Raw genomic sequence first — 26,295 nt, 5'->3', positions numbered from 1 at the left:
GGGGGCCCACGGAGCACCCCTCCCAAGTGGGCAGGGCTGGGGCACTGCTGAGGGGCTGGAGGGCAGTTTCTGTCACTGTCGAGCAGAGGGGTCCTTTTCACTGCCTGCGTGGTGTCAGTGCACCTGGCCTGTCGCTGCCCCCGGCCGCGGCGACCCCATACCTACGGGCAGAATAAACGCAGTGAGAGCGGGGAGCTGGCGGGAGTACTTGTCGATCCACTGCTCCAGCTCCAGGACAGGGCCGGCCTGGAATGCCGTGTGTTCTGCGGGGTAAGGAGCAGAGGGCAGCTGCCAGGAACCCGTGGGCCGCGGGTCACCAGGGAAGTGCCTCGTGTCCCCTCGGCTGGGCAGGGGAGCCCCAGTGCTGGTGGGCAGGGCTAACAGAGGCCAGGTGACACCCAGAAACACGCCCCCCCACGCCCCCCCCCTTACTTAGGTGAGCCTCCCGGGCCGAGGAGCGGGGCGTGGCCAGGGCGGAGCCGATGTCCTGCAGCGAGCACTGGATCTGAGGAAGCAACAGAAGGTGCACAGGAGGGCAGAGGTGGGACCCGCACAGGCGCCACCCAGTCAGCAGGCAGCCGGGGCGGCATCAATGCGGGTCGAGCCGTCGTCTGGCTGGCAGTTACAAGCTAGTGGGCAAACTCCGTCAGAAGCGCCGGCAGGACGTCTGTGTTGGGTACCCAGGTGGCACCCTTGGGGATGGCTGGGTTATGGGGAAGACGAGCAGCACCTTGCGCTGGCCACGGGGAGCCTTCTCACCCCGAGCCTCGTCTCCCTGGGTCTTCTGAGTTTTCTCTAACCTGACAGCTTTGGTTTTCTAACCTGCAAATGTTGGGTCAAGAGGCCAAACGTGCCAGCGGCTTGTGGACGGCCAGGACAAGGCCTGCGGGTACGTGGCCAGCTGGTGCTTGGGGCGCTGTGGGAGCAGGAAGGGCGGCTGGGGAGGGCTGTGCACCGGGGCGGGAGCACCGGGTCTGCGGGGCCGGCCTGCCAGGGCTCCAGCCCAGCAGGAGGAAGGGCCAGCAGACAGCTGTGCCCATACCACAAGCCGCCTCGGCCTGGGCGCCTGCCTGGGCTCCACTGTGTGGCGGGCAGTGGGGAGGCCTGTGATCTCGCGGAGAGCCACGGCGACGGTGTGCCAGGAGCAGCGTCAGTGCTCTTGGCATTGGGGTCAGGGTCGATCTCTGTTGAGAGGGGGACAGGGCTTGTCCTGTGCCCTGCAGGATACTCAGTTCCAACCCTGGCCTCTAGCCATCAGCACCCCCACTTCTAGTTGTGACAACCTAAACTATCTCGGCCCATCTCCACAAGTCCCGGGTGGGCAGCATTGGGCCGGGCAGAGACCACTCTCCTCTACATTTCTCCCCATTGTGGTCCTCGCCACCACCACATCTCCGTTTCACAGCAGAGCCGGAGGCTTGCAGAGAAGCATGAGGCCTGCTGACACGGAGGAGGGGTGGTGGAATGGCAACTCCAGTTGTGCTTTTAAAGAAAAAGTCCTGGGCCCGCCCTGGTGGTGCAATGGGTTAAAGCACAGCACCAGGAAGCTATCAGCAGCCACTGCAGCACAAGTTCGATCCCCGGCCAGGGGGCTGACCCACGTGGTGTGGTAGACCTGTCCTGACCCGCCCAGCCGCTGCTCCCCTCAGCAGTGGATTTCAGTACAGCTGACTGTTCTGCTCCCTATTCTGTCTCTGGTAAATCCTCTCATCCCCCACACCTCTGGCCTGTACCCCAGTTCTTATATGCATAAATAAATAAATCTTTAAAAATAAATAAAATGTAAAAAGTCCCAATTGGGGTAAAAGGATGCTACTCACTTTCTGAAGCTCTTCAGCAAAAGGGTGACCCTTTTCTGTGATAAATTCCAGAGCGAGCCTAGGAGGAAAAAGGACAGAGCACCTGCCTCTGCGGCGACACCCCCGGGCGCTGGCCCACCCAGGCGCTGTCCCACCCCGAGGGCCATTTTGCTAATTTAGCTGCGACAGCTAAGAGGTCACTTCTACTGCTGGCAGTAAGAACATCCTGTTTGCACGAGTGGCTGTTCTTTGGGAGCCTTTTCTTAGTCTACAGTTCCTCTCTGAGCACCTGGTCCAGCAAGGTGCTGTGAACAAATAGGATGTGGGTTCTAGTCACAGGTGAGGGGGAGGTGAACCACTATCACGTGACTGACGGTGAAGTAAAAAGTGAGACCAGCGCTCAGGAGGAAAGGGAGCGTCCCGGGAAGCTTGGCCTAGGTGAGGGTCCAGGGAAGGCTTCCTGGATGAAGTCACACGAGAGGTGGGGCTTTGGAGGCGGCATGGCAAAGTGGGGTGGGGAAAGCCAGGGGCCATTCTGCAGGCCAGGATGGGCTCTGGCCTCCCTCAGAAGTCCCCTCTGACCCCCCTCAGAAGTCCCCTCTGACCCGTCGGGTCCAGGCAGGGAAGAGACAGGTGCCCTGAAGGGTTCCCAAGGAAAGTCACACTCATGAAGGGACAATTCACAGGGTGTGGGTGACAGTTGTGGCCACTGTCAATGGATGACAGATGCAAGAGCAGGAGCATGAAGGACCGGAGAGGCGGACAGCATTCCTAATCCTGGAGAGAACTGAATTCTGGGTAAGTGCACAGCCTGGAGCCCCAGGGCAGGGAGATGTGGCCCCACGGCCAAAGCCACTACATGCTGTGCAGAATAATAAAACCTCCCACAGCCCTCTCTACCCACTGTCCCACCCACTGTGGGCATCTCCCAGTGACTGGACCCTCTGTAAGTCAGAGGACGGGGAGCTGGGATGACCAGGGGACAAAGGTCAGCCTCCTGGGCACAGAGACAAGAGAAGGGTAGAAACGGCTTTGAAACCTCCAAACAAAGAGCTACCACTCGGCAGCTAATAAACCAGCGTGCCACTCCCTGTCTCGAGCTGGTCTTCACTGACAGAGGAAGGGCTGGCGGGCTTGGACAGGTGTGTCCATCGCAGCGATGCTGCCTGCCCGGCACCCTGTAGGTGCCTCAGAATCATCCACTTACTGAGAAAGCTCCTGAGACACAGCCCAGAGGGAGGCGCCCACACCCACACCCACAGCCCCTGGCACCCAGACTGTGGCTTCGGGAGGCAGGAGCTGCTTCATTAACATCTGACAAAGGGACCCCCCCAGCAAGTGAGGTGCTCCTGGCCTCCAGCCCCACATGGACTGAGGGACAATGGCTGGCTGATTTGCTGACTCTGACCTCAGGTCAGAACTCACCCACCTACCTGCCCCTCTGCCCACGTCACCTGGTGCCTGCCTCCCTCCCCCCCCACGCCAGGTTCCCACACACAACAAAGGGGGCCTGGCTTCTCTACTCTGCTGGCAGACTAGCTCCACTGCTCATTATCTGTTTGAAAATCTCACCTGTGATTGGGAAGTGGAAGCTGCAAACAGGTAAGTTTTATAATATAATAGTTTATTTTTACATCATTTTGTACATTTTTTTTTCCATCGCAATTGTAATCCCTGCGGGTTTCCCATCACCAAGTCACCCGTGTGCCATCACCATAATCTGTGCATTCCCCCCCCCCCCCGTTTTTGATCCCATTCCCCACTCCACCCCCTCAAAATATCTCTGGTATATGGCTGTTCATTATTCTTATTATTTTCTCGCCTGGTCCATTATACTCCAAACAGGTAAGTTTTAATGATGAAAGTAACAGCTGACCTAATTATTCCTTGTATTCGGCTCTCTGCTAAGGTGAAACATGGAATGATCTCATCAGGCCTCATAAGAAACCAATGAAATGGATATGCAGGAGGAAAATGAGGCTCAGAGAGACTAAGTGACTTGCCTAATGTCACACAGCAGTCAGCAGTGGTAGAATCTTTAAAGCCAAGGTCTGCTGACACCCATGACCTTCACCCACACAGTCTGTGGCTCAGCGTTTTGGGGAACTGCCCCTCATGCCATCGACAGCGTGCAGTGCATGGTGGGCTGGGTGACTATTCTCAAGTGTTTACCGCCCTTTCCACCTCACTGCTGTCAGGGGAGGCGCGTCACCGTGACTAGCTCTGGCCAGTAAACCGAGCAGATTTAATGTGTCATGTTACCAAATCTCTCTTCCCTCAGGCAGGATTGCAAGTGCTGCCCCAGACAGTGGCTGTCCTGCTGGTTGGATACCAGAGTAAAGGCCACAAGGAGCAGAAACACACGCCACCTGTGGTGGACAAGCAAGAAGGTGAAATCGCCTGTGGTGTCGTAAGCCACAAGAATTTAGGTGGTTTGTTATCACAGCATAGCCTGGTCCTCACTAATGCGGCGCTCACCTTCTCACTGGCTGGTATGTGCTCATCTACAGGGCAGGACTCAGAGAGGCCCCAGACAGACTCACCTAGACTCACCTGTGTACTGTGTCGACTCACCTCTCACTGACTGCGTGCTTCCCAGTCCATACACATACACAGTGCCCTGAAGCTGGCACTGCCACGGATGGAGGGGCAAGCCAGCGTGACGTGGCCAGGAGTGCAGTGCAGGGCGGGCAGGACCGCCCAGCAGCTAGGGAGCTCATCAGCTGCCCCTGTGCTTCCAGGCTGAGGCCCCCTCGAGCAGCCAGCATGCTGTGAGGCTCCGTGTTAATTACCTTTACCAAAGCCCAAGGCCAACCTCAACCCCCTTACCCAATGGCTGAACTTAATTCATCAGTCGTCCCCAAGGCTTCAAACACTTGGTCATCTTTGGCTCTTCTTTCTCCAGTGAAGGTGCTAGAAAATCCTGTGAGGGAAAAGAAAGGCATTTAGCCACATAAGTTGACATTTACCCCCCCAGCCCCATATGCTCTTTTTAAAAAAATTCTCCTTGAAAGTGTAACATACACACAGGAAAGTGCTCAAATCCTAAGAGCACAACTGAATATGCCCGGGTGAGCAGCAAAAAGCGGCCTGATGCTGAAACACCCATGGACCCCCTTTCAGTCGCCAGCTCCCAAGGGTAATTAACTGCTATCCTCACTTCTTTCCTGAAATGCCTTTATTTTTAGCTTAAAGCCATGCACTAACTATTCTGCTAAAGACAAAAAACACATGTCATATACACATTTTATTTCATATAAGATGAAAGTCCTCTGTGCCTCTGTCTGGGACATGTTCCCCCATCACCGCCCCCCCCAACACTTAGAAAACTTGCTCCTGGCAGTCAGGGGCTGGCCCTGCACTCTACCAGCTGTGCGCTGCCGGCACCGGCCTGGCCCTCACAGGTGGGCAGTGGTGTTCTGCTGAATGCATGATTTCATAGGACACCCACAGACATGCCACTGTGGTGACAAACCAAGATCCAAAAAGACCATTGCATAGTTGTGTGTAAGCAGAGCTGTCCAGGTGATCATAAGGAGCAAATCTCCCTCCTTCCTGGCAAACATGAGTGACGGCACTTTATCAATTATGACTTAGCCCATCTTGGTCCCTCCCACCTTGTAGAGAGAAGTGATTGATACTCAGTTAAAGAATGCGCCCTTACAGAGGATGTGAAGGAAAAGGAGCCCTTTTATATTGCTGGTGGGGATGTAAACTATAAAAAACCATGTGGAAGAGCCTTAATTATTAAAAAATGGAGCTAACATATTACCCAGCAATTCCACTCCTAAAAATCTACCCAAAGGACACAAAAACATTAATTAGAATGGAAATCTGTACTCCTATGTTTCCTGCAGTACTGCTTACAATAGGTAAGATATGGAAACAACCTAAATGCCCTAAGACAGATGCCTGGATCAAGGTGTGGTACACATACACAATGGAATATTACTCAGCAATCAAAAAAGATACACTCATGCTATTTTCAGCAACATGGATGGAGCTGGAAGGGTTATGCTCAGTGAAATAAATCAGAAGAAAAAGTAAAATATTGGATGGTTTCACTTATAGGAGGAATATAGGGAAGCCAAATGATGGGTCAGGAAGACAAAAACTAGAACTGAGACATACTGTAGGGGAGAGGGGGGAAAAAGGGGAGAACACAAGTCACAGTTCATGGGTGATTTGGTGGTGGTAATTTTATGGGGATTACAACTGATGGGAGAAATCAAGCATTATACAAAAATGAATAGCAATGTAAAAAAATTAAATATAAGCAAAAAAAAAAAATTGCCCTTGTGAACTGACACTATACAATCTAGAGCACCCTCCCCCCCACCTATTCTCCCCAAATTACCTAACATAGCCCAATCCTAGAAGTCCTTTCTATCATCCTTTGCCTGATTGGCCCCATAGCTCCCAAGGGTGCTGTCTCCCTAGTCATAATACCTTAATGGATCAACTCTGACTGTATACAAATATACATAGAAATGTTTAATGCTGGGCCCTCCCTGGTGGCGCAGCGGGTTAAAAGCACAGCACTAAGAAGCTAAAGCCACTTCAGCATGAGTTTGATCCCTACCCCCCGACCCCGGAGGTGACCACATGGCATGGCAGACCTCTCCTGACCCGTCCGCTGCTCCCCTCAACAGTGTACTTTGTCCATCTGCCTGTTCTGTGCCCCACTCTGTCTCTGGTGAATCCTCTCACTGCCCTTGCACTTCTGGCCTGTACCCCAGTTCTGTATGCACAAATAAATAAACCTTAAAAAAAAAAAAAAAGAGGTGTTTAATGCAACTGAATTGTATACTTAAAAATGGTGCAGGTGGTAAATCTGTGAACTATACAGCTTTATACTTTAGTCGATAGTATCATATTGACAGTGTTCTGGTTCTTACTTTTTTCTATAAGCATTAGGTCCTGGTATTTATTTATTTTTAATTATCAAAGTAGTAGTATGTGCTCTTCACAAAAATAAATAGAATGAAAGTATGTCCAGTAAACCACAAAAGTCCCTCTGTTCATTTCCCTCTCCCACAGCTCAATCTTTCTCCCAGGTATGACTTTTCAGGTGACAGCCATGCCCCACATGATGACATTTTGGTCAGTGATGAACCCCACATGTAAGTATCCCCTATGTCTCGCCTGCATAGCAGGAATCTAGGTTCGTGTAAATACACTGACATCTGCACATGATGAAATGGCCCAATGACACATTTCTCAGAGTAACCCCATCATTCTCTGCGTACCTGAACACGAGTAAATATACGCACACACACATCTTTATCCAATGGATTCTAATTATTTAGACTGTCCTATAGTTTGTTTTATCATTTCACCGATCTTATCTTTCATTTCATATCATACTCTTATGAGGTATGAGGTACACTGTTACATACTTTTTAATGGTTGCAAAGAAACTGGAAGAACTTTAAAAGGAGCCTGCCACATCTTTCTTTACATTCTTCACTGTCCCCACTCTACCTTTGTCTCCTGTTTTGGTGTAAATCTTGGGGATCTTGGGTGTCTTCAAGGAAGGCTGGGGCCTAATGAGAAATAAACATAAAGAGGTGATGAGTGGTGATGGCATATAAAGCAGGGACGGGGGGCAGCTCCTTCAGTGGGTGTCGGTTTGGCGCTCACAGCTTCAGAGGCAGCACTTACCCCTGGCTGCTCGGATCTCCTAGTCACTCCTTTCTCCTCCATCCCTCTAAGCTTAAGCACTAGGTGGACAATCTGTGCTTTCTCCACACCCACAGAGTTGTTGATGTAGTGCTCTATTCAATGCAGATGTTCAGTAATTATTTTCTGAAATAACCAATCACTTTTCTATATTATCTCTGGAATTTCCTCACAGACCAAAGGTTGGTACCTGTGACTTTCATCTTATTGTTGGAAACTGGAGCTCACAAAATGAGCTTTCTAGATCACCCAGGGCTAGGGATTCATGCCAAAGATGAACTTACTGCAGACCACAAATGCTTTTACCCCTACCCTTTACCCACTACACCACCAAGTCAGGATCCCTTGTGTGTGTGTGTGTGGCAGAGAGGTGGGGGGCAGAAGGGGGGCAGGTGGTCAAAACTAGCATTTTCCAGAAGTAACACAATACCTTTAATACATATTGCAAAAGTCAAATGTGACATTACCAAGTTATTCGAAGATTAAATTACTGCGTCTATGAGATATTTTAGTCCCTTAGTAGTTCACGGTACTCCTCAGGTTCTGAGGCTCCGGAATGGGATGTAAGTTTAAAAGTGTATGATGACAGCACTCTAGATCGTTGGTGTAACTCCGTATCTTAAAAGTATGAACTGCTCTGGTCAAAGGTTAAATCTGAACTGAGGTAACTGGTGGGACATCGCATCCTCTTGGTGGGTCATACCCTGATTGTCCTTAACTGGACTTCTTTCGGGCTCATCTCCCTGCTTTCGCATTGCCCACGGTGACGTCGGACTAAGAGAGGAAGTCACCTGGCAGTTTGCCGCATGACGTCACAGCGGTGTGCCAGAACCACGGTGACGACGTCACAATACACGACAGGTATTCGAGTTACCCTCCGGGTCAAGCACTCACCTGTCCCCGTCTTCCACGCCCTGGGGGCCGCGGCTCTGGAAACGGGGACACAACAGCCGGGCGCCGCCTAGGCGCCCGCGCAGGCCAAGGCGGCCAGCCGGGCCCCACACAGCCATGCGTCAGGCCTCCAGTTGGGAATGACCCCGCCAGGCTGCCGTCTGGGTCCCGAGGTGACTCCGCCTACAGCCGACCGCGCCACCGCACAGCCTCCACGGCCCATTGGTCCTCCACTCTCGCCTCAGGGCGGGACACCCCCAGGACTTCTTTCCCATTGGTTCACGGAAGGAATTGGGCGGGGAAAGCTGTGGCGGATCGGCGGCAACATCTATTGGCTAACGCTCCAGGCGCTCCTGCACTCTGATTGGCTGGGTGGGAGGAAGAGGCTGCCCTCCCAGAGAGGCGGGTGCTCGGGGGATGGAGTCCCCGAGCAGCTTAGGCTCGGATTTCGGAGAGGAGGCGGCGGCTGCAGGTGCCTGACCGGCGGCTCAGCAGCGGGTAGTTTCAGATCCGAGACCGAGATCCCGGACGGCTCCTGTTCAGGCACCCTTCTCTCTCTCAGTTTCTTCATCTCGGAGACTTCGTCTTGAAGGGTCAGCAACCTCGAATCTGACAGACGTGATTTTCAGCTTTGGATAAACAGTAGGTTTTCCGGCTCCGAGCTCGCTTACCCCACCAAGGAAAGGTGATAATGCTATACTTATTTAGGTCGTTGTGCGGTTCGTGTCATCAGCTCGTGGATCACCATAAGCTGATCCACGTAAAACTTGAGTTGGAAGGAGTAATTTTGCATTATTTCTAAAATTCCAAGATGCGCGCACACCTGTCGTTCTGCAAGTAATTTCCAGGACTCTGGCTTAGAAAGATCTTGGCTTCAGTGCGCTCAGAGGGGGAGTGGCAGCAATTTCCTGCAGCCGGCTTATGATTTTGACACGTTGGTTGCCATTTAAGTGAGTTGCCTAACTGTCCAGGAAAGAGTTCTTTCTGGCCCATAATTTTGTTTTATGGTACTTAACGATTTCCTTAATAATGATAAGAGCTGGAAGCAAAAACAGCGGCAGGAATAAGTATCAGTAACTAAGCAATGAGTCTATGAGATATTTTAATCCCCTAGTAGTTCACGGTACTAAGGCATTGTTTTTTTCCTGTGTTTAAATTCAACTTAACCTTCCCAGTGACACACTGAGATAGGGACCCTAACCTTTCCAGCCACCTGTGAGGGTAAGTATAGTTTTGGTCCTCATCGAGCATGTAGGGAAAGCAAGCTTACAGCTATTTAAGTGAGTTGGCTAAAGTGAAATCCCTGGGGAATGGGAGAGCTGGGTATTTGGCCAACTGCTGCACCGCATGGCCTGTGGGCACAGCTGATGCTGGATGGTAATTGCCTTTAGTTGTAAAGACAGGCTGGCACTAGACATTCTCTCAGAGCTCTGTGCTAAGCTCTAGGAAACATACTTCTCTCGGCCTTTCCCTTTCAGGATCCGCAAGGGCCATGTTGCCGGAAGTCCTGTTGGTGTCTGCTCCGGGGAAAGTCATCCTTCATGGAGAACATGCCGTAGTCCATGGCAAGGTAAGAGGGCCTGGGTTTGGGCACCACTTCGCCCTTACTCAACTCTTAAAAGAAACTAATGGGAAACCTTGACATATAACCAGGGGGGAGATCAGAGAGGTGACGAGTTTCTCCTCACCCAGGCAGGGAAAAGAGGTCTTCTGCTGACTGAAGGGCTTCTCTCACCTCTCTTAGCAACATAGCAAAGGGATGATGTAAATCCCTGTAGGCAGAGTGAAGTCACCTAGGAAGTGAGATTCTGTGAAGAACAAAAAGACTTGAGGGTTGAGCCTGGGGGCACTACAGCATATAGAAATCAACATCAGTCGAGTCTGAATCATGAATGATCTCATTGAACACAACTATCCTCTTGGGTTAAATTTTAATTATCCCAGATGTGGAAATTGAGGCTTAGGCGAAGAACGGGGCAACTTGACTAAGGTCCCATTCACCTGGGGAGAGCCAGGAGTGAATTGAGCCTGCCTGAATCCGGCACTCATTCCTCCCCCATGCCTCCACGTGGGCATCCTTCATGTTCTTATGAGTATCTTTGAAGACATGGTGGTTATGGGGAAGCCAATCTAGAGAGCCTCTAAGGTTTTGCATGGGGACGCAGGTATCAGTAGATATGAACTTCTAAGTGAGTGGTTGTGGTTGTGCCCAGCCTTAGTGAAAGGGCATGCCTAGCTGATTTAGTGTTAGCTGAGGACGTCGGTGGGAGCGACCCATGTGTTAATATTGTTCTCTCTTCTGTACACATTGACATGGCACCCTTTTTCCTAAGTCAGGACCCATGCTTCTTGCCATCCACCCTCAGCCTAATTGCTTTCAACTTTTATTCTATAGGTGGCACTGGCTGTGGCCTTGAACTTGAGAACGTTCCTCAGGCTTCAGCTCCACAGCCATGGAAAAGTGAACCTCAACTTACCAAATATTGGCATCAGGCGCACCTGGGATGTGACCAGCCTTCAGCAACTGGACACAAGCTTTCTGGGTAAGTCAAGGGAGGAAGAACCAGATAAAGTTAAGAGGCTGGCCCCTGAAGAGAAGGGGAGAGGAAGACTGTGTCATTCCTCTCAGTCATTCTAGGCTGCCCCAAGGGACAAAGCCCTTCTGGAAGGTGTTTCTCTCCTGACCCTGTACCATTGGCGTCATTTATTTATTTACTAACATTTAAAATCATAAAATGATGTGCTACATTTATGCAAGTGGTTGTGGGCAGATCCTCAAGCCTGCTATTGTGTGAAAAAGCAGAAGATGCAAAAATAGCATCTTGTGGAATGAAATAGCATAGTGCAGGATGAGGAAGAGGAACAGATTAAGTGTCAGTATGTGTGTATGCATAGAAAAATATCTGAAAAGACATACATCCAACTGACCGTGGTGGTTTGTAACTTCTGGGAGGGGCCTAAGGTCAGAGAGTAGACAGAGGGAGCCTTACTTTCTGGAATGTTACAGCAAGGAGAATATACAGGTTTCCCCCAGTATCTGAAAATAGAACATTCTTTTTTATATGACTGAGTAGGTTAGATTTTGGGATCTGGGGATGCTTAAACACATCTTCCATATAAATGACTGGTAATAGCATTGTTGCTATTTTTTTTTTTAAGATTTATTTATTTATGCATATAAAACTGGGGTACAGGCCAGAGGTGCAGGGGCAGTGAGAGGCTCAGAGCTGGGTTTAGGGCATGATGCTGGGTGGGGACGTCACGTATTCAAGCAAATTAGTCTTAGGAGATGCAGGAGCCTTTTGGAACTGTGTTTTCTACTAGGTTGCCAGTTTTTTTCTTACTTGTCTTCACTGTCCTTTTGCTCTCTTCTAACACAGGAATAAGTACAGTGAGCATCTTTGTGCCAGGCTCGGAACTCTGTATTCTGTATCTCAGCACGCTTACTCTCCATTCAGTTTTCCCTGGAAGTAGAGCATGGTGCATCCCCATTTCATGGCTGAGAAAACTGAGATTCAGGGTTCAAGAGGCTCAGGTCTCACAGCTTGTTAGTGGTACAGATGGACTCAAATCCAGTTCTTTCGAAACTCCACAGCCTACGCTGCTAGGGAGCAGCCTACTCCATCACATCTAAAATGGCTGGGTTCTCAGCAATACAGGCACCGGCTTGGCTCCCTTTAGAAAGTATCGTTAACACGATGCGCACATGGCACTTCGTACGTGCCCCACCTTGAGCTTGCCTAGCAGACACACCCGGCTCAGTTCCCCGCCCTTACTGTGAGGGTAAGCTGGTCAGACTGGCTCAGCCTCCCTAGCCCCCCCGCCCCCCGCACCCCAAGGGGAGCGGCCCGGCCTGCCAGAGCACTGCAGAGAAGTGGCCCCCTCATGCCCTTCCCTCCTGCCCTGGCAGATCTCCACACTTCACATTCACAGGATGTGGCTGAACATCTTGTTCCTGCTAATTATGCTTTGGGAAGGGAGTAATTTGGGGAGTAACTTAAAACTGCCTTGATTTTGATTTGTGCTCTTGAGTAAAACTCAGACTTTTGAATGCCTGAGCTAGGATTCACTTCCTCTGTAGAAGTGTGTTTTAGTTATTTTTCAAGATTTATTATATTTATTGATGCATACAAGAACTGGGGTACAGGCCAGAGATGCAGGGGGTGAGGGGATTCACTAGAGACAGAGTAGGGAGCAGAATAGGCCGACTGACAAAGTACACTGCTGAGGGGAGCGGTGGGCAAAATTAGGAGAGATCTGCTGAGCCATGTGGGTGTGCTCCCTGGCCAGGTGTCTAACTCATGCCACAGGGAGGTGCCCTATGTGTTTTTAAACTATTACTTAAACACTTACTGTGTGCCAGGAGCTGTGCTAAAGATTTTATGTATTTTAAGTTTATCTTTCAATGATTCTGTGAAGAGGTACTGCGATTATCATCCTTTTTCTAGAAGGTAACTGAGGTCCTGACAGATTACGTCACATGCGGAGGGTCGCATGGTCAGTAAGTGGTACAGTCAAGACTCAAGCCCAAGTCTGCTTGCCTCCCAAGCCGGAAGTCCACCCACAGACTCACACCAGGCATCTAGGCTATTTGCTGAAACTGCTTGGGTTGTATTCTGCGGTCCATACAGGCCTCTGAGGCCCCCTCACCCACCTGAGAGCTTGTTTGCTTATGTGACAGAACAAGGTGATGTCACAGTGCCCACCCCGGAGCAAATGGAGAAGCTGAAGGAGGTAGCAGGCTTGACCAAGGACTGTGCCAACCATGAACTCCTGGCTGTGTTGGCCTTCGTTTACCTGTACCTGTCCATCTGCCGGAAGCAGAGGTGTGTGTGTGGCGGGCAGGTGGGCTGGGGTTTCCTATGGCCACAGAACGCACGTGCTCCCTGGCTGGTTTCCAGTAACAGCTGCTATCAGCTGTCCTCACCAAGTGTCCAGGCACTGTGCTGGACACTTGATACGCCGTCACTGCAACCTCTGAGAGAGGCGCTGTCCCCATTTTGCCCACAGAGAAGCAGGATCAGAGAGGGACACTTCACACAGCTAGTTAGTAAGTGGAAGAGCAGAAAACCAGCCATTACCCCTGACACCCACATTCCTCGCACACTCGCCCCCCCACCCCAGCCTCTGATGTGGTAGAACCAAAGCCAGATTCTGTGCCGTGCTCCCCTGTGTGGCTTCTCCCTGGCTGTGCTCAGAGGTACCCTTGTTCCAAGCACATCGACTCCAGGGCACTCCCAGGACACGAAGCCTGACAGTCTGACTTAGAGGAGTCACACTTACGATGCGGGAATGCTGGACGCTCCAGTGACCCACGCAGGCCGGTGTTACACAAGGCAGGGCAGTGCCAGCTGGAGCAGCGTCCTGTGGCCAGGGCCAGGGCGAGGTGCTGAGGCAGAGGTGGCAGGAGATTATGTGCTGGGGTTCACCAGGGACAGCTCTGATGATGCCCTGTGTGGGTGGTCAAGGGAGATACTCAGGGTAGAAGTGAATTGAGAAGTGGCTGGCAGGATGGGTGGGAACTTCTCTGGGGGATAAAGAACAAAGTTATTCCAGACAGCCTGTGCCAAGAGCAGGCATGAAGACCCTTGCTTGTGTGAGAACAGCAAGCATTTTCGAGACCTGACTGGTCGTTCATGAGGCACTTTGGGGGAGAGCTGTGGTTGGGTTGGACAGGGTACTGATTTCATCGAATCTGCTACCTGTTTTCTAGTTGACTGATTTGCCATGAGATCTTGCTGTCCCACAGGGCCTCCTTTGGGGTCAGCAAATTTCCCTAAGTTTAGAAAACTGGGCCAAGTCCCTGGAGTCAGCCTGGAGTCAGTCGCTGGCTCCGTGTCAGCCCTCCTGCTGTGTTTCAGGACTTTGCCCAGCCTGGACATCACTGTGTGGTCGGAGCTGCCTGCTGGGGCTGGCTTGGGCTCCAGTGGCGCCTACTCGGTGTGCTTGGCTGCCGCCCTTCTGACCGCGTGTGGGGTGATTGCAAACCCCCTGAAGGACGGGGAGCCAGTCAGCAGGTAAGAACCCTCACTTTGATCGTTAACCTTGTGCTCCTTCTGCGACGTGAGTGTGGGTGCTTCGCTGAGAGCTTAACACCCTGTGAGGCGAGAGGAATCACAGAGGCCAGTTTACAGAGGGGGAAACTGAGGCACAGAGTGGCCAAACAGCTGGCCCAGGCTTCACAGCCAGTGATGGAAGAATGGAATTTGAACCCAGGCCATCTGGCTGTTTTTGTCCCTGCAATAGACAGCATCAGCTTCACCTCCCCACACTCCTTTCCCCCCACCTGGCGTCTTTGAGGTTCCCGTGGTATGATAAAAAGAGCTCAAGCCCAGACATAGAGGGTGGCCAGTTCAGCAAGCCGTTGGGCCCACCCCTGCCACTGATGCACTGTGGCGCCCTGCTAGCCCCCGGGGTCGGCTGTGTCCTTTAACGGCTCACAAGAGCTGTGTCTGTGAGACTGGGGTGTCTCCTGGCACCTCTGTGCTTCATCGCTGTGCTCAGGGAGGCGTCTCGGAAGGGGGCTGCCGACAGGCTGTTCCTGCCATGTGGGAGATGCTCACAGGGCTGGTGCGGCTGGCCTGGCCTGAGAGCTGAGGCCGAGGCCCCAGAGTCCAGCCCGGCAGCTTCTTTGTGAGGCTGTCCCTGGGAATAGCAGACTGCCAGAGTAGCAAACCCTGCCTCTAGCATTTCTGGGTTGAAGGAACTGGAGCCCAGCCTCCTGTGAAAATCCTGTGGCTCTGAGCCTCCTGAAAAGCAAACGGAGCAGAGCGGGAAGAGGACCCACGCTTGGGAGGCCAGGCCCAGGCTGTGGCAGTGCGTTTCATAAAGCAGCCGCGTGCTCTTTCCATCTCTCAGTATCCTCTGTCACCCCAGCTTTGCTGATGGGAAAACTGAGGGCAGGAAGTGAGGCGGTTGTTCTGGGGATGCGGTCTGGGGTCTGGGAGGGACTGACAGGGAGACAAGCTGAGAGAGGAGGGCAGGGGCGGGGCAGTCACCACCCTGGTTAGGTGCTCAGGTGTCCGGCCTGTTCCCTCGCTCTGTTAGCTGTTAACAAGCCCACATCTCTTCTGAGGGAGGCGCTGGCCTTGTGCTTGGGAGAGAGCCAGAGACACTTGGTGGTCCTTGGGGTGTTTGGGGTTGCCCGAGTCCAGAGTCACATTGCTCGAGGTTTGCCCTACACAAAGGGCTTTGGGAAACATTCAGACCTCCCTCCCCTTAAAGGCAGCCTGGTGGGGGCAGGGCCTGTTCCAGTGACACTGCGGCCTGCTCTTGACCTTGCAACATCCCATCACCCCAGCTAGCCTATGACGAGGGTGGGCTAAGCAGGGGTCAGCGAGGCTAAGTAAGGTGCCCAGAGTCTCCCAGCGGCAAGCAGGATCTTGTCAACCAGAGCCGGCTCCAATCCTAGTCATCTCGGAGCCAGGTGGGCGGGAGGAGAGGGCACTCACACTGTGTGGAAAGTTCCAGAGCGGCCCTGTTCTTCTCTGGAGTGCCGGTGCCAAGCCCCTTCTTTTCCGGTCTCCACCGGGCCCATGGCCCCTGCCTCTGCTGCCATGGTGACCCCACTCGCCCCCACTCGCCTCCACTCTAACGATGGGTTTCTGTCTCCTTCAGGTGGACCTCAGAGGATCTGGAATTAATTAACAAGTGGGCCTTCCATGGGGAGAAGGTGATCCACGGAAACCCCTCTGGAGTGGACAATGCAGTCAGCACCTGGGGTGGGTGCTGCCTTGAGCTTGTTTTCTGTTGTTTAATTTTTATGACCATTGTAGAGGACCAGGCTCTGCCTGGATGAATAGAACCTGTGGGTTCCGAGGAAGTCACATTTCCGTGTTTTGAGGTGCGGGGAGCAATCTCAGGGCTCCCACACCTGAATCGAATGTGTGGGGCTGGGCAGCTGCACTTTGCCTGGGCTCCCCAGGCCTCTGCCCTGTCAGCTGCAGAACCAGTGCTATGGAGCGCACCTCTCCCCCACCACAGTACCTACTGTCCCGGATGGGGCCCTGGGCAGTGGGGAGAGCCCCCTGGGGCAGCTCAGAGCACCCTCGCACCCTCCTGGACCTTTCGTGCCTGTGCTGGAGGCCCTGATTGTGGCGCCTTGCCTGTTGCCGGGGTGGGGTGAGATTCTAACCCCACAGCACACCCAGCCTCCGCCCCAGAGGCAACACTGCAGAGCTTCCCCTCAGCGCTGACCGCTGGCTTTTCTCCCAGGAGGAGCCCTCCGCTACCAGGAAGGAAGGATCACACCCTTAAAGAGGTAACGGGGCAGGGTGGCCTCGGCTTGGGCAGGGCTGCATGCGGGGCCTGTGTCCCTGGGTCTCCCCCACCCCGGGCGCGCCTCAGGCTCTCGGCTCTGCTTTTTTCTTTTCCACTTCGCTCTTAAATTGCCCAGAGAGGGGGACGTCATGCGTGGCCGTGCCGTTCACCTTGCAGCAAGTGGCTGTCCCCCCAGACCCAGCTGCTCGCCCGTTCACTCATCCGTTTGTCTGTTCATTTCGTAAACAAGAATTGATACTGTCCTGTGTTCCTGGTGACACTGCACTAGGCCTGGGATATGAAGATGAATCTCAGCTGGGCGCAGGCACACGGGGCCACTGCAGACTCCGCGAGGGTCACCTTCATGAAGGCGTGCGGGCAGAGAGGACAGGAGCCCGTGGGCGTGCGGGAGACTTGGAACAGAGGGCCTTGGGTGGCTTGGGCCTTTTTCTGGGCTGCTTTACCCCTTCTCTTCAGAGTAACTGGAATCCCACACAGTCAGCTTCGCCGTCTTTTGTCCTGTTTGTGCTCACAGCAACGTGTGAGATGAGGGGGTTAAGTTGTGGCCATGGGAGCAGCTGCCGCTGCAGGCCTTTCCACAGCTGGAAGGCCCCAGGGGCCTCGTACCTTCTGTACCCAGGGCAGTCTCCGTCGAGGTTGGGCACAGGCCCTGGCCGGCTGGGCCATCCATGACTGGCTCAGTGACCTGGCACACCCCTGTGGCACTATGCCTTAGCTCTGCAGGCTTCCAGGAGCTACGCCTGCCTGTCTGAGGCTCTTTGTCAGGTTCTCATAGCCTCAGCCTTTGACGTTTCGGGCACATAGTTCTCTCCAGTGGGCGCCTCCTGGGCAGGACAGCGTATATTTAGCAGCCAGGAACTGTGCTTAGATGCCAGGAGCGCCCATCCCCCAGCTGAGACCGCCAGAAGTGCCTCCGGACATTGCACCTGTCCCTGGAAGTGTGGCTCAGCTTCCTCCTGCTCAGAGCATGTGGCAGTGGGCCTGGGGGTCCAGAGGGGTGCTGGCGCTGCCAGCTGGGCTGAACCCACATGGAGGAGGAGCCTGAGGGGATGGGGAGCTGGGCTCACATAATCACCATCCTCAGAATGAAGCCACCTATGTGGTTCTGAAGCTGCGTGGATGACAGTAAGACATCCTATATCGGGCTGCAGATTTGGGGGTTTGGCAGGAAGACTGGCATTTCATGCTGTGTTTTATAAGAGCTATAAATCTCCTAATCACTAAACTGGGGATCTAAAACTAGTACAGCCTACACTCTGGTTGAGGATGCTGCCCACTGGTATCCACATCTACTTGAGATGAGTGATGAGGCTTCCACTGGGAAGGCCAGGGGAGAGGGGTGCTCAAGGAAGTTGGTGTGTGCTGGGCAGGGGTTCTGGGGTCTGCAGTCTTGGGCTGGAGCTGCCTGCTACTACTTGGCAGTGGGGGCCCTAGGGCAATGCCTCCATTTTTCATAGAAAAGGCCTCCTGAGCATGAGATCAGGGGTGTTATCTATAAAGTGCTTTATTTACCCCTTCCACAAATACTATTTGTAACTATTGGGTGCTGCTTGGTGGGATGGTGAGGGGAGGCCTCTAATGAGATGTCATATGAGCAGAGACCTAATTACATAAGGTTGGGGGTCACAGAGCTGTAGAGGATGAGGTCAGCCCCTGGCAAAGGAAATGCAAGCACAAAGCCCCTTAGGCAGGAGTGTGGCTGGTTTTGTGTTGAACAGCAGCCGGAGGCCAGGGTGGCTGAGTGGAGCAAGCAACCAGGACAGGCGGAGAGGAGAAAAGAAAAGACCAGCATCCTCACTTAGATGAGGGCACGGCCCTGGCAGGCGGCGCCTGACATCCTAGGAGCCCTGGGCTCATGGGTTGGCAGGGCAGGCAGCAGGTCTGTCTGCAGAGGACTTGTCTGATGGACCTGCAGTACCCCAGCTCCTCCCGCCCCTGTGGAGGGGACCCAGGGCAAACTGACCTTCACTGCTGACTGCAGGGCGCTGCAGTGAGCAGATGGCAGATTCTCCGCAGCACGGGAGGCCAGCCTCCTCGTTCATCCCGGGGATGGGGCTTAGAGGACCCCTTTCCCCAACCGCACTGGGTGCTTCTCCCTAAAAATGTGCAGTGTTTGCGAAGTAGATCAAGATGGGGCCTTCCATATTGCTGCCCTTTTGAGGAGCAGCTTGTCTTTCAAAGGGAAGAGAAAAGCCAAATAGAATGTTCATCTTTTGTAAAGTTTAGAAAAAAGGCGGGGGCCAGCCTCCAAGTCTGAGAATCGATAGTAATTTCATGGACTCATGGGTGGTGAGATCGAGCAGGGTTCTCGCCGCGTTTCCCAGCCCTATTGGATTTTGCAATCTGGAGCTGTGAAAAGAAGAGCGTATAAGGGTATTGGGAAGTCTGTCTGTCTCCAGCTGTCTCGGGCCAGAGCACCTCCAAATCCTCCACCCTCTGTCTCGGCCTGCAGCGCTCCCAAGGTGGGTCGGATGACTCAGTGGAGTGTGAGCCCAAAAGACAGTTCAACACAAGGCCGTTGGACTGTGCTGTGGGCGGGGAGCGGCATAGAAAGCTCCGAGGGCAGGTGAGCGGCTGTGACTGCCTCTGCCCGCATCTGGCTTGGAGCCAGGTGGCTGGTGTGGCACCTTGAGGCCCAGCGTGCTGGGAACCCGAATCCTTGCAAGCCTCCCTTTCCTGTGTGACTGCCAGCTACCCGGGTATCTCCCCGCCCTGCACCCCCTCTGCACTGTCCTTTCCAGGTCCCCCCCCCTTTTTTATGGAACTCTCCAGCTCCCTGAGATGCATACCTGACAGAACCGAAGCCTTGTACCTTTGGACCTTGCACTCCAAGAGAGCACCCCATGCTCTGTCCCCTCCCTGGAGCCCAGCACACCGCCAGCAAGCCAAGGCCCAGTGTCCGGCTGCCCAGGGCTGCAGGGAGATGCGTTGTGGGGGGTGGGAGGCTCCCCTGACGGCCTCTTTCTTGTTCTGACTGTCAGCTCCCTGGGCCTCCGCTTCTGCTTTGTATTGGGGTGGCATGGCATGTGGGGAGACTCTTAGCCCTGACCTGCCCCTCCACCCCGAGTTCACCGAGGCCCTCTTCACCCTGCAGGCCGCCGGCCCTGAAGATCTTGCTGACCAACACCAAGGTCCCGCGCAGCACCAAGGCGCTCGTGAGCAGCGTCAGGAGCAGGCTGCTCAAGGTGGCGCAGCTTCCCCCAGGGCGCGCTGCCAGGAGGGCGCTCGGCCCCTCTGCGTGTTAACTCCCCTCTGCCTCGTGCGTGGGGGAGGAAAGGGGTGCCGGGGACTCGGGGAGGCAGCCTTGGCAGCAAGGGCGGTGCGGCTGTGTCTGCACCCCAGCCGAGGGCAAGACAGGGTGGTGGCCCTGCTGCCCTTGCAGGAGAGCCCGGCTTCCGGTGGGGTCGGCCACCAGGCAGACAGCAGGCGGGAAGGAGAGGCGGCTTCCTCCGCAGAGAGCAGGTGCCGGTGGTCCAGGGTCTGCCTGCCCCTTGGCCTCACAGCCCCTTCCTTTCCCTCCAGTTCCCAGAGATCGTGACCCCCCTCCTCGCCTCCATGAGTGCCATTTCCCTGGAGTGTGAACGCGTGCTGGGAGAGATGGCGGCGGCCCCTGCCCTGGAGCACTACCTCGTGCTGGAAGTAAGAGCCCGTCTGCAGGGCCCAGGTCGCTCGCTGCACACCACTGTCCGCTCAGCAGCTCCCGTCGGGCTGCACTCGGGTCCCCTGGGCGAAAACCGAGGCCAGGCGGTTCCCTAGGCGTATGTGTGAGTGCGTGTGCCTTATTTTTGAGCCTCTTGACAGATGTTTCAGAGTGAGGAAGTGAGAGGCTGCGGGAACAGCGCGGAGGCTGTTGGGCCGGGTGTGGGGCACGCGGGCAGTCCGCACATCCAGGAGCAGTTTCTTATCGGGCCTCAGTGCTGTCATTTCTGGTAGTTGTGTTTGTTGGTGCAGTAGTTATTTACCGCCTTCTAAACTTGTTTTTCATCTTTGTAACCCCAGAGTGGTGTAATTCAGAATTCCGAAACTTCGAACTATGAAATTGCATAATTCCAGTGTGGAGGTTGAGGCCTTGCACTCTGGATGTGCTCAGGCCAGGGTCTGAGTCCCTGCTGTGGTGGGGGCTCCCTGGAGTGTCTTAAGCATGCAGCGGGGTCTGGTGGGTGACTCACAGGAATGGTGCGTAATGAACCCCCAGCTCGGTAAGCCGAGGCCCGGGCTCGACCTCAGGCAGGGTCCACTGGCCTGTGACTGAGCCGACATTCAGCAGCCATGCGGCTTCCCCTGAGGAGCTGGGATCAGGCCGTCCAGCTGATGTGGCTGTAGGGGTGGAAGTGTAGGGGGGGGCCCTCGAGAGAGGCTGTGGTCTCGATTTTGCCGCACTCCCCACCACTCCCTAGCCTGGACCACCTTGGCCTGGTGCCCCCCTGTGCCGCGTAGACAGTGGAGTCTGGTACCTTGTCCTGAGTGGAAGCTGCTGTCCCAGGTCTCTTCCCCTGTGACCTCTCACTTGTCTCTGTAACCTACCTGTGAAGCAGCTGTGTTAGCACCACTTTGCAGATGAGAAGCTGAGGCCTTCACGAGAGTGACTTCGTGCAGGGTCTTCCAGCTAGTAGGTGTCTGGGCCGCTGACTTCTGGTCTGTGCCATGCGCGAGGCCCTTCAGGGAGCATCTGCTCTGGGCGGGCCGGGCACGGGTCTCATCGCGTCCGTGCTTGCCCTCTTCCAGCACCCCTCTCCCTCAATTCCTTGCGCGTGAAAGGAGGGAACACAGTCCTCCTGAGTAGGAAATTAATAATGATGGAGTACTGCCTAAAATACACCCTGTTGAGCCCCCGGAGAACGCCGCCGAACAGCACGCTGATTAGACATTGTGTGTATTTTTGGCTGTGGCAGCCGCGGAAATGTGCAGCCCGGCTCCGGGGCAGCTTTGCACTCAAACCAGCGAGCTGCTCTCCTGTGTCACAACCTGTCAGCTGATCCTTGACAGATTTTGGATCAGAATGTGACAGGTGTCTGGAACCTGCCTCGGCAATGTGACACCTGGCGCTCAGGCGCAGCGAGGGGCCCCCAGAAGGCTTCTTTCACTTCCGCCCTCAGGGCCGGTGCGCGGCCCTGGGGCTGCCACGGGGCCATCACGCCTGTCTGCTTGCTTGTCAGAAGTGCTGGGCTGTGTGAGCTGTGGGGGGGCCAGCCCCACCTGCCCCCCGGTCCTGGGCAGGAGAACCAGGTGGGCCCCAGCAGACAGCTCGGTGATGGGCAGCCCTCGTGTGCGCAGGCGTGGAGCGGAGCTCACGCTGTCAAACCCTGTAAGAAGGGGGTGGCGGCAGAGGGCCCGGACATGCTTGGAGGCAGGAGCCTCTCTTCAGGTGGGCTCAGCTTCCAGTGCCGGCTAGGTATCATCCTCCCTCTGTGACCTTAGGCAAGTCATTTCCCTCTGCGAGCCTCTGTGTCCCTCTTTATAACAGTGGGGACGATGGTCATGCAACGGTAAAAGCGCTAACGGCCCCCATGCTTCTTGTTATATGAAAGACCCCCCTCGTTGTCATGGCCCTCACAGTGATGGGGTAGGTACTCTTTTTATTTATTTATTTTTTTATTTATGCAAACAAGAAGTGGGGTACAGGCCAGAGGTACAGGGGGCAAGAGGACTCACCAGAGACAGAGTGGGGAGCAGAATGGGCAAAGCTACTGAAACACACTGCGGAGGGGAGCAGCGGGCGAGACAGGAGGGGTCTCCTGCACCATGTGGGTCAGCTCCCTGGTCAGAAATCAAACTCGTGCTGCAGTGGCTGTCGAGAGCTTCACAGTGCTGCGCTTTAACCCTTTTAACCAGGGAAGGCCCAGGGGTAGGTACTTTCATAATCCCTGATTGACAAGGAGGGAAACTGAGGCCTCAGAGGCGCACAATCCCGAAGCAGCAGGACTGGGACACAGACCCGGGCCCGCCTGACCCCAGTGCTGGTGTTCTTAGAGTCTGGCCGGCAGGGCCTGCAGCTGGGTACTTGTGCCCACAGCCCAGGCCTCTAGCACCGTGTCTGGCGTGTTGCAGGTATTTGGCAAACACTGATGCAGTAAATGAAATGTAAATAGTGGATGCCTAGGCTGTTGCACCAACCCACTTCTCATTTGATCCTGGGAGAGCAGGACTTTTATTGTGTAGAATTTAAGATGCCTGAACAAACATTTAGCTGTTTCCCCTACTCATGGCCTTGTTAGAACTACAAACTGGTTCTTATTCGCAAATTTGGACCTGAGGCAGCTGTAGGATAGCATATTTCTTGAGAATTACGCAAATGGCAGAAGTTTATCTCCACCAGGCTCTAGCAAGGAAAGGAATTTATTGGCTCATAATTTAGAAGCCAGAGGTAAACCACTACATGCATAGTTGGATCCAGAGGCCAAACAGCATGTTTCAAAATCTCTTTCCATCTTCCGTGTAATCTCCAACTGGGTGGCAGGGAGAACTCTGGCATCCTGTCTCTGAAGTCAGCTAGTTTTAGCAGCCTCTTTTTATCAAGATTCATTTTATGTATGCCTACAGAACTGGGGTACAGGCTAGAAGTGCAGGGGGTGAGAGGATTCACCAGAGACAGAGTGGGGAGCAGAACAGGCAGATTGACAAAGTACACCGCTGAGGGGAGCAGCGGGCGGGTCAGGAGAGGTCTGCTGCTCCATGTGGGTCAGCTCCCTGGCCGGGGACTGAACTCATGTTGAAGCGGCTGCAGCTGACTTTGTAGTGCTGTTCTCTAACCCATTGCACCAGCAGTGAAGGCCCTAGTTTTAGCAGCTTCTGTAGGAAGAGACAGAAAACCTGAGAGCCCTGATTGGCCTGGCCGGGGCCATCTGTCCATCCCTGACCAGTCACCGAAGCCAGAGGCTTCTGTGCCAGACCGGGCCACATGCTCCATGCCAAACCCTTGGGGAGTTCTTCAGGGAAGAAAGTGTCTTGTACTAGAGGAGAAGGACGGTGTGCTGGGTTGTCAGAGCCATTTATTCAGATAGATGGGGCCAGTAGGAAAAGCCCAGGACCTCCGTCCCAGGCAGGCCAAGTGGCATAGAGTGAACCTTCCCTTCCAGGAGCTCATCGACATGAACCAGCACCACCTGAATGCCCTGGGTGTGGGCCATGCCTCACTGGACCGGCTGTGCCAGGTGACCAGAGCCCATGGGCTGCACAGCAAGCTCACCGGTGGCGGCGGCGGCGGCTGCGGCATCACACTCCTCAGGACAGGTACCAGGGGACTGGCAAGGCGGCCGGCCTGGGTGCATACGAAGGTTCCTGGGGAGGAAGGAGAGGCCTGTGTGTGAACAGGCGTCTCCTGTGTTCTGTGGCTTCGGTCCAGTTCATTCGCCTCTCTGGGCTTCTCTTCTGCCTTGATAAAGTCAGGCCGTTAGTAATTAGTTGATAAATTTTGTCCAGGTTCAAGAAGGGAACCTTGGCAGTGGCAGAAGTCTATGGCAAGGTGGCTGTTCCCGCTGCCTCTTCCCTGCCAAGGCCCCTACAAGCTTGGGAGGTGTCGGGCATCGGCACTTCCTGTCTGGCCTCACTGGCCTGCGCCGGCCACCTGGCCAGGCCGTGACTACACAAGGGAGCTTCTTTCCCGACCAGCTGGGGGCCAGCAGGCAAGCGTGGGCTCAGGAAGCCCATGTGCTGGTGCTGGCCGCAGGCACGCCCAGAGGTGGTTCATGCCCCCACACCCCGCCGCTCTTGGGGCCCTCTGCCAGTATGCCCGTTCCCCTGCCCCCCCTGGAGTTCTCCCCTCTCCCTCTCCCTCTTTGACTTGCACCATGGTTCTAACCAGCACGACAGGAGGTTCCTAGCCCAGGGTCCATGGCGAGGGTGCGTGAGAGCCTCTCTTGAGGGTGTGCCCAGTGCCACACTAGGCACTTACAGTTCACCCCATGGAGCCTCCCAGGGGCCCTTGAGGGCTGGGGGGAGGTGTCCTTATTAGCCCCATTCCCAGGTGAGGAGGCAGAGGCCTCGAGGGGCCTCGCTTGTCTGTGGCCCCATCTGACAGACCTGGCTTTTGTGTCTTGAGAGTCCACTGTTCAGTGTTCCCTGTGACCGCCCCCCTTGCTGGGAGGGTGTGAGGCCTGGCACCCCCCAGCAGGAAGACTGAATCCTGGCCTTTTCCTTGAAACGGGATGAACATTCTCCAAGGGAGGGGCTGGTTGTCAGGGCTGACTTGCCGCTCTCCCGCCTTCCAGATCTGGAGCAGCCCCAGGTGGAGGCCGCAAAGCAGGCACTGGAAAACTGTGGCTTTGACTGCTGGGAAACCAGCATCGGCGCCCTTGGCGTCTCTGTCCACTCAGCCACCTCCCTGGACGCGCCTGTCCAGCAGGCCCTGGACAGCCTCTGACAGGAGCCCACACTGCTGCAGCCCTAACAAGAAGCCGCTTCGTGGATTATTCTGTACTGGCCAGTGGGCACCTGCCACTGACAAGGGCCCCCATCCTTGTGACACCCCAACATCTGCAGTGGGCTGGGCTGCCCAGAAGACACGGTCTGGGCATTTTCTTGAGCCAGCAGCAGTGGGACCGGAAGCTCCCACACACCCATCTACTTAGGCCTCTGCCTTTACCTTTGAACTCACTGGCCTACGTGGTTGGACGCTTGGATGTGGGGATCTGGTTTCTGGAGCAGGGTGCCCTTCTTCCTTCCCTGCCTCTGCACATGCACCTGCCCTCGGGGCCAGGCCCCTCCCTCCTCCTCCAGGAAGCCTTCCCTGGTCCTGCAGGCTGACCCCCACCCCATCTCCCTCCATCCACTTCATTCTGCTGGCACCACAGCGCACTTTAGGCCCCTTGTTCTTTCCCCTGACTCAACTGGCCCCTGAGGCCGTGTCCAGGTCGTGGTCGTGGCCCTCATCCTCCCTCACAAGGCTGACTGAAGTCAGGGTCGGTCTGTGCTTCCTCCGAATCTGTATCTGCGAGGTCTGCAGAATAGATGGCAAAGGGGGAATAAAAAGATGGACACTGTGTCCACAGCGCTTCACTCTGCGTCCACATGCGGTCACAGCTCACCCCCGTTGGTCTCTGTCCCCTCCCCTGCTCCAGCCCCTTTCTTGGAGCTCTTCAGGGGCTGGGGTCACTGGGTGTGCACCTCAGTGTTGTGGGGAGGTTTCCCAGATGGCCTGGCTGGACAGGCACAGATGCGGGGACAGCCTGAGGCCCTCAGTCCACCAACACAACTCCAGCCTTCCCCAAAGAGTGCTGCAAGTCTCCTGGCGCCCAGAATCACGAACGTCCGCTAGTGTACAGACTTGTAGGCCATGGAGCCAAAAACCTGTGTAAGGCCTAGAGTCATCCTTACTGCAATTAAGCTTCTGGCTGGGGAAAACAGACTAGCGCTCATAGCCCAGTGCACTTAGCACCTACCTGACCCTATTTGAGCTTCACCTGACAGTTGGGTCCTGCTGAAGTGGCAGGATGCCAGGAAGGACTCTGGTGGCTAGCACGCGGCTAAGGGGACCTGGGCCCCAGGAGGGTGGGGGCCGACTCCGTGTGCTCCTGCCCTCGGCCACTAGGGGGCAGCTCGTGCCTTTCCCAGCACCCTCACAGGATGGGTGAGTGGGAGCAGGCCGCAGGCATCAGCTCTAGCCCTGCAGGTGGCCCTGCCCTGGGCTGGGCCTGGGTCACTGCCT

General features: G+C 54.7%; 2 protein-coding genes across 5 annotated transcripts in view; one reads left to right on the top strand and one right to left on the bottom strand.

Annotated features, from left to right (window-relative positions):
- Window positions 1-8,530, bottom strand: part of MMAB (methylmalonic aciduria (cobalamin deficiency) cblB type) — an 11,349-nt gene extending 2,819 nt beyond the window's left edge. Inside the window, exons 1-6 of one of the 2 annotated variants that reach the window (XM_004690681.2) lie at window positions 8,376-8,530; window positions 7,284-7,345; window positions 4,629-4,722; window positions 1,821-1,878; window positions 433-505; window positions 146-263 (exon numbers count right to left, since the gene is read on the bottom strand). In XM_004690681.2, coding sequence (XP_004690738.1) covers window positions 146-263; window positions 433-505; window positions 1,821-1,878; window positions 4,629-4,722; window positions 7,284-7,345; window positions 8,376-8,491 — 521 coding nt within the window. In that variant the 5' untranslated portion in view covers window positions 8,492-8,530. The remainder of the gene's footprint in view (window positions 1-145; window positions 264-432; window positions 506-1,820; window positions 1,879-4,628; window positions 4,723-7,283; window positions 7,346-8,375) is intronic. The other variant, XM_012731057.1, reaches the window with a different exon arrangement.
- Window positions 8,531-8,802: 272 nt separating this feature from the next.
- MVK (mevalonate kinase) lies at window positions 8,803-25,632 on the top strand. Of its 3 annotated transcripts, none has more exons than XM_012731055.1 (12): window positions 8,803-9,014; window positions 9,851-9,942; window positions 10,768-10,915; window positions 13,054-13,198; window positions 14,234-14,389; window positions 15,990-16,093; window positions 16,587-16,632; window positions 19,105-19,218; window positions 19,747-19,837; window positions 20,175-20,291; window positions 23,729-23,882; window positions 24,860-25,632. In XM_012731055.1, exons 2-12 carry the CDS (start codon window positions 9,865-9,867, stop codon window positions 25,009-25,011), a joined length of 1,305 nt encoding a protein of 434 aa, XP_012586509.1. In that variant the 5' UTR covers window positions 8,803-9,014; window positions 9,851-9,864; the 3' UTR covers window positions 25,012-25,632. The 3 variants fall into 3 exon arrangements, with proteins under 3 accessions (XP_012586509.1, XP_012586510.1, XP_004690737.1); XM_012731056.1 differs by having other exon boundaries at window positions 8,803-9,057; XM_004690680.2 differs by lacking the exon at window positions 19,105-19,218.
- Window positions 25,633-26,295: the final 663 nt, after the last annotated feature.

Source organism: Condylura cristata, unplaced genomic scaffold (genome assembly GCF_000260355.1).
Source record: "Condylura cristata isolate star-nosed mole 26May11 unplaced genomic scaffold, ConCri1.0 scaffold00029, whole genome shotgun sequence".
Lineage (NCBI taxonomy): Eukaryota > Metazoa > Chordata > Mammalia > Eulipotyphla > Talpidae > Condylura > Condylura cristata.
The sequence above is the reverse complement of the archived record's forward strand: the minus strand, read 5'-3'. Positions and strand labels throughout refer to the sequence as shown.